The 7,455-nt window shown below is 43.6% G+C and overlaps 1 protein-coding gene across 4 annotated transcripts in view; it reads right to left on the bottom strand.

Moving 5' to 3' along the window:
• Positions 1–351: 351 nt before the first annotated feature.
• ITPRIP (inositol 1,4,5-trisphosphate receptor interacting protein) overlaps positions 352–7,455 on the bottom strand; it is a 40,696-nt gene continuing 33,592 nt past the window's right edge. For all 4 annotated transcript variants that reach the window (XM_061636067.1, XM_061636068.1, XM_061636070.1 and 1 more), the window contains one exon: positions 352–2,440. In XM_061636067.1, the coding sequence (XP_061492051.1) occupies positions 778–2,440 (1,663 nt within the window). In that variant the 3' untranslated portion in view covers positions 352–777. The remainder of the gene's footprint in view (positions 2,441–7,455) is intronic.

The following is a 7,455-nucleotide window of genomic DNA, read 5'->3' as shown; positions in this document are numbered from 1 at the left end:
AGGAGTTAATATAACAAATTTGGGAAATATTCTGCTAGTTTGGTCTGGTGTCAAGCATTAAGTTTATGCCCTTGCTAGGATTCTTAAAAGAATCATAATAGGCTAAAGCTATTGGAAAGACACCTGAAAAGGTATTTTCATATTGTGTCAAATCTTGAAGATGTAGAAAAGGCATGAAAACCCAGCATGATGCTTTGCAACATGGGATGGCTTTTGGAAGTGTTTCAATGGATTCATAGCTATGAATATATTTTACTGGAGATGGACAGAAATTCTGATCATCTTTGGGGTTGTGAACATGAAAATATGTAGGTGCTATTAAGACTATTGCAGGAAGCTCTACTGAACTGGTATAGGGAAAAAAACATACTTTAATAGTTTGGAACAAAATTAAAGGATTCCCCTCATAGTGGATTTTTGATCAGTTTGTCAAGCTGTTGGCCCTTGGAAAATAAGGTGCCCTTTTGCAGAGCTGTCATGATTTCCATCTTAACACACACACAAAAAATCACACAGATTCTACCAAACTCCTGAGGACTGTAATGTAGATATAGGAATAAATTAGATGCCTCTGTTTTGCTTACACTATTTACAGCAAACTTTATATACAAGTTAGAAACATTAAAAGCTGCATAAATATCAGCCAACAACATTGGGAAGAAAACGAGAAAAACATCTCCATTCTACCAATCTTTGGAGCCATTTGTAAAGCCCAGAGCATATAGCAGTTTCCCCCAGGGGGGACACCTGCTCATATTGTGGTTCTTTGAGATTTGGCTACAGGGGTTCCTTATTTAATGAGGTTACCTGTCCATTGGGAACATGCATAGTATACTCATTTATTAAAGTGGATGTGTTCTTTAGCATCTCATGAAACATATCCAAAGTCTTTCTGTAGGCACTTCGTTGCAATACAAAGGGACGGAAAAGGTTCAGAGGTTCTGCCTTTTGGAACTCTACAGGGATGCCCAGTTCCTCTGGCAGGTTCCTGTTTCCAATGAAAAAGTGGTAAAGCCTCTTTTCTTGCAAGCTTTTCTCCAAAAACTTGAGCATATCTTGCAGCCTGGCTTCTAACTGTGCAGAGGCCCAGTCTGAACATGGATGGGTCTGTAGCAAATGCAGCATCGCCGTTTTTAAGTGATAGTTTGTAAGGCTACTTGCGCCTGTTAGGTTGCACTGCTTTCCATGAAGGAAGGACAGAATCTGCAGGCAACTGAGGTGGCAGGAGTTGGCAGGTAGGGTTTTGGAAATAAACTGGATGTATCTCTTCTCATACACTGCAAATGTGAGAAACCAATGAATGGTGGAAGTGTGGCCTTCTGCCGGGCTACTGCATGGGAAATGGGAGATGAAATATACATCAGAATCAGCATACTGTACTACAGGAGTGAGATTGAAGGCAATGGTCTTTCCAGATCTAAACTTGATTTTTAGCGCCCCGGGAGCATCCAGGAGATTGAAAGTGAGGTTGAATTCATACTTGTGTGAAATCTTGTTCCATGCCTTAGTAAGTGCAACCTGGAACCATGTCATAACCTGGTCAGAATCAAGGTATCGAGTGTCTTTGTAGCAAAGGAGGTCCTCCACATGGTGGTTCTGACTAGGTTGGCTCATTTTGCTATGAAGGAGGCACAACAAGTCTTCCCCCAGCTTAGTCTTGTCACAGATACAGCCTACTGAGTTCTCATCCACCCGGCAGATCTGTATCATCCCGTATCCTTGTTTGTCTGGTGGGACAGTTTCTCCTGAACACCAGCTTTCTAACTGGAAACAATATGGCTCTGGAGGAGTAAAAGGGACAATGAAGTCACAAGCTAAGGGCTTGTGAGCTCTCCAGTTCTCATACATGCTCCCAATTCCTATGGATTCCTCCACTTCCATGTCTGCATCCCGGTTACACACACTTCTCAGGGCTTCTAATAAGTCATCTGCAAAACCTTCCACAAGCTCTCGGTTCCTGGCAATATCACCGGTCACAGTCTGGAGGCATCTTTCATAGAAATTGGCCAATGTGGCCTTGTCTGGTAGGATGACTCCCTTGAATGCTTTCCCCAGAACACTAATTTCATCTTCCTCATTGGCATAGTCTTGCCAGTTCCCTTCCTGGTAGTCCTGCCGCCAAAACTCTATCAGAAGGAAAACCACCATGGACAAAGCAGTCCAGAAATTCCAAGAGAGGGGATCCTGGTTGTATTGCTCTTCTGTCCCTATGGCCTTTTCTGAAGACTTTGTTAAAGCCTCCTGCATTGCAATCTCCTGCTCCAGTTTATACTCCTCCAGCCTCAGGTTCTCCTCCCGCTCTTTCATCTTCTGGAGGACTTCCTGAGTGTCTTCAAGGACGGTGACATTCTCCTTTGGGAAGAGGAGTGGATGGTTGACTATGGCCGTGATCACCACCAGGCACACCCGGAAGATTCCTGCTGGCATGGCAGAAACTCTCCTGTGGGAAAGAGACAAACAGTCAGCTTTGTTTATATCTGTGCATAGACGCAAGGAAATCAGCGTAAGTCTTGGGCTGATGAGAGAAGAAACACATGAATCCTCTCTACTTCTAGAAATATCTGCAACCTTCCAGATATAGAAAGCAATTATTTTTCCCCAAGAAGGCATTGTTAAGGGTCAGTATATTGCAGAGCCATGTTTTCAGATGGGTAGGGAGTACAAAGAGAAATGTAACTGATTCCTTATTAGTAAAGGATGGGTGTGGAACAGGTAACACATCTATTTCTGTACTGAGACCTGCATTATAGTCCTGCTTTGAATAATCTACAGAACAAGTTTAGTGTTCCCTTATGCACATGGCCTGTTGATCGTGACGCAGAGTGCTGTGGTCCACATGGATGCTCTGTTCCTTGAATTCTAGACACCATGACAAGCTCCCCCTACAGCACGCATCATTATGCTGCAGTGCCTACTGGGATCCCAGAAAGGGCCCTAGCTACTGTTGAAGAATTTTATTTGACAAATGATTCTGCCCATAGTGAAGCATATACCATGTCATCACTGTACGGTAAGAGCACACAGCCCAATTGGGAGGGGAGGGGATCTGAAGACCCAATTCCTGGGCAGGTACAGCTATTAGCCCAGCAATAGAATGAGCCATATGTAATGGGGGGATGGCACATGTAGCCCACCCCAATCATAAATACTGCATGTTATGACTAGTGGGAGGAACCAGATGGCAATTCTCACAGCCCTCAGTTTAACCTTTCCACAGTACTGATGCGTCTCCATCCTGTTCCCACAGCTGCCAGGAGCCTGGAATTCACTTCTAGCCTGTAATCTAATGTGATACAAAGATATGCCCCTATGTAGTTTCAGAGGACATCAGCTTTACTAACAGTACAAGCCTAATCATGTCTACTTAGAAGTAAATCCTACTGAATTCAATATTGCGTACTCTCAGCTAAATGGGGTTAGGCTTGCAGCCTTAACCTTTCTTTTGGATGTCCCTTGGCTATAGTAGTCTTTTTTTCCCCTTGCAGGTTGATCTCTCATCTAGGTGTCATATTTAATAGCTTCTGCACATCCCAAAATGAGAGCGAGACAAGGGCTTTGCAGCTGGTGGAGACAGATGCAAAAATAATGAAGAATGCTGGCGTGGATGCAAGAACACACCATTTCTGAATGATGTGATGGAAAGTGAAAGAGGATCAAGGAATGCGTTCAAAGTTGTCATTAGAGAGTTATCTATGACACCAAATACAATACACAGCTTTTTTTTAAAAAAAGATAGTGACTACAAGCATGTCCTTTTAAAATCCCTTCTTCCAAGTCACTTTTACTTTTTTTTAATAAATTGTCAATATTATATTTTATTATAATTATTATAAACAATGAGTCATATTTTTCTCCACGTGGAAATGTTCTGTGCTACTAATGTATACATAACTTAATTGCTAACAGTGGAATGTGTGTGAACTGGCTTATCGGAACCATAAAATGAAGGTTCTATTTGTGGTGATTAATGTTGCACTTTTCAGACATGCAAGTTAAAAATTGATGCTAAAGGGTGATATCCAACAAAGTGCTTCTGCTAGTGCAAGGATTTCCACTTGCACAACGGGAATTCCCCTTCCTCTGCTTGCACCCCTTCCAATTTGCTCCAGAGGATTGGGGGAACCCCAGAACAGATTTAGGAGGTGTGCAGGGAGCAGAGAGGGAGGAAAAGTTTTGTTTACAGCCCAAAGGATTGGTGCTAGTGAATGCGCTTTGTTAAATATCATTAACACTCACCAAGTGACTAACACTACGTGTGTGAATCAGCTCTTACTTGCCAATAAATCCCATTCATCTCAATCAACTTGTCCTCCCGTGTATGTGTGCTTTGCACCTCAAAAGCTAAAAAACTGTGTGTTTAAATAAGCAACCCATTTTTTAAAAGATGCCACCCAACCAGTGAAGAGCAGCCTCTACATCCTTGTCACTACTCAAAAAGAAGTTCCAGATTGTGAGATGAAGTTAGTAAGGTAATTCTGAATTCAGTTTGATTAGGGCTATTGGCATCTGATATTCTGGCAGTTGAACATGTCTTCAGGACTTTATCTAAGGAGCTAATCAACTGGTTGTTGACCATTGAACCGCACTGTCACTGAGTTTGTTTTCCATCAAGTCTGAAAAACTGTAACTAGGGGGAGTTATGTCTTTGCCCAGTCTGGGAACGGACTGCCAAGGCCGTTGCTATGGTAACCATCGCGATAGACTGGGAAAAGTTCTAGCAGCTATCTGTGTTAAGCTGTGTCTTCTGTGTATTGCCTCTGAACTGAGAGGTTGTCTTCTGTGTATACCTTTGGAGAGAGATGTACCAGAAGGGGGGTGACTGAAGAAACTCTACATGTATTTACTCTTAAGCCTTTGGCCATAATGTCTTAATAAAGACTCTTAACATGCTCTAATGCTCTGAAGACGTTTCTTGCTCAACTTAACTTCAACGTAATGTATGCTGTTTCACGCAACAACGCACACATGTCAACAGGGTTATGGGCCCAGATCCACAGCGCCTTACACGGGAGTAAGTTGCTGGTCTGAACAGCAGACGGAGTTCTAGAGGGCAGCTTGATTGATTGTACCAGACAGAGGTGAGCAACATGGCTGTAAACCTGTCTGGGGGAGGCTTGCCAATGGAAAGATTGACGGAAAAGAATTATGGCAGCTGGAAGCCGAGGATGCGGGCTTTGCTGATAACAGAGGATTTATGGGACATTATAGATGGACCACCCCCGGCGGTATTGACCGCGGCCTGGACGCGTAGAGATCAGAAAGCGCAGGCTTTTATACTTCTGGCTCTATCTGACTCTCAACTGCTACACATGAGAGATGTTACAAACGCCAAACAGATGTGGGACGTGTTGGAGGCTCTTCATGTGCAACAGACTGCGGGATCTAGATTGTGTTTGGCACGGAAGCTTTATCAAATGCGCTTCACGGGTGAGTGTGAAATGTGTGAGCATCTCACGGAATTCAGACGCCTGTTTGCTGAGCTGACGGACCGAGGCGTCGAACACTCTGAACTTCAGAAGACCTATCTGATCCTGGCTTCGCTCGATGGGACTTGGAATAATATGGTCATGGCTTTCGAAGCCATGCCTGACGGAGGTCTGAACGTTGCGTTTATTGAGGAAAAGCTGACCCAGGAATGGCAGCGGAGACAAGAGGCGAAAAGTGCTGAGGAAAAGCAAAGAGCCAAGCTGAAAGAAGAAAGCAGCAGCAGACAGGAAAACAAGCAAGAGCATCAAAGGCTGAAGGCTTGTTATGCCTGTGGGGCTCGTGGGCATCTCCACAAAGACTGTGCAGTCAAGCAAAACTCCAGGGACGGAGGCTTGAAGCAGGGAAGTGTGAACTTTGTTTGTAAACAGAAGCCACAAACTTTAGCACCTATTGACTGGCTTGTTGACAGCGGGGCAAGCCATATATTAATCAAAGACAGAAGTTTGTTTTATGCTTCAGAAGAAGTGCAGGATTTTGTGCAACTTGCGGATGGATCACAGAAACGGGTGGAAGCCCGAGGACTGGTGAGATTTAATAAACTTGGGATAATGTCAGAATGTTTGTTTGTTCCAGAATTGGCTCATAATATTTTATCTGTTCAAAAACTGGTGAATTCTGGGTATTGTGTAACATTTGATAGAGGAAAATGTTTTATGCAGAGAAGAGGCAAAGTTGTCTGTCAGGGATTCATGACACAGGGGCAGTTTAGAATGACCGTGGGTGTGAAGTGTGCTGATGCCTTGAGTTTAATGGGGTGGAAAGAGAATGACGGTCAGAGCTGTAAGAAGACAGCTGTTAAAAGCACACAGCCACAGTATTCATGTAATGCAGTCAGGCTGATGCCTGAAAGAGTGCATCGCAGCCAAATTTACAAGCCACAGGGTAAGAGACGTGGCAAACGTGCACCTAGAGCACAAGAGAATGCATATTTCAGAGTTTGGTGTCCAGAAACACAAGCGCAAACATTTAAACGAGATCTTGACGTAAATCTGAAAGGCACGAAGACAAAGAGTCTGGATTTGTCAGGAGCAAAGACAGGAGGTCTTGAATGTTTTGTGGATGCAGATCATGCAGGGGAACTGAGCAGTCGTAAGTCAACCTCTGGCATAGTTGTGATGTGGCACGGGTCATGCATTGACTGGAGCAGCAAGAAACAAAACATGGTGGCTGACATAATGACCAAGCCTTTGTGTGAGGAGAAATTTGGCAAACTGGTGACAAGGCTTGGAATGAGCCAAAGTTTGATTGAATAAAGTTCTAGCTAAATGTACAGAGATGTTCTGAAATGTACTGTAATGTACTGAGATGTAATTTGGAACTGTATTGCAAGATGTATTGGAGAAATGTATTGTTGTTATTGTTGTAATGAGTTACAGACATGATGGGGAAAAAGGGGGGATTGTTGACCATTGAACCGCACTGTCACTGAGTTTGTTTTCCATCAAGTCTGAAAAACTGTAACTAGGGGGAGTTATGTCTTTGCCCAGTCTGGGAACGGACTGCCAAGGCCGTTGCTATGGTAGCCATCGCGATAAACTGGGAAAAGTTCTAGCAGCTATCTGTGTTAAGCTGAGTCTTCTGTGTATTGCCTCTGAACTGAGAGGTTGTCTTCTGTGTATACCTTTGGAGAGAGAGGCACCAGAAGGGGGGTGACTGAAGAAACTCTACATGTATTTACTCTTAAGCCTTTGGCCATAATGTCTTAATAAAGACTCTTAACATGCTCTAATGCTCTGAAGAAGTTTCTTGCTCAACTTAACTTCAACGTAATGTATGCTGTTTCACACAACAACGCACACACGTCAACACTGGTACACTTTCCACAGCATAGAATTGTAGTGGAGAAGGAATGTTAAGTGGTATACAGGGGCAGCCTGTCCATGTCGGTGAACTAGGTGGTTGCCTAGGGTGCCAAGTTAAGGGGAGGGCACCAAATTCAAGGGGGAAAAAACAAAAACAAAATAAAGA

The sequence above is a fragment of the Rhineura floridana genome, chromosome 7, assembly GCF_030035675.1.
Source record: "Rhineura floridana isolate rRhiFlo1 chromosome 7, rRhiFlo1.hap2, whole genome shotgun sequence".
Taxonomy (NCBI): domain Eukaryota; kingdom Metazoa; phylum Chordata; class Lepidosauria; order Squamata; family Rhineuridae; genus Rhineura; species Rhineura floridana.
This window is presented reverse-complemented; position numbering and strand designations above follow the sequence as displayed.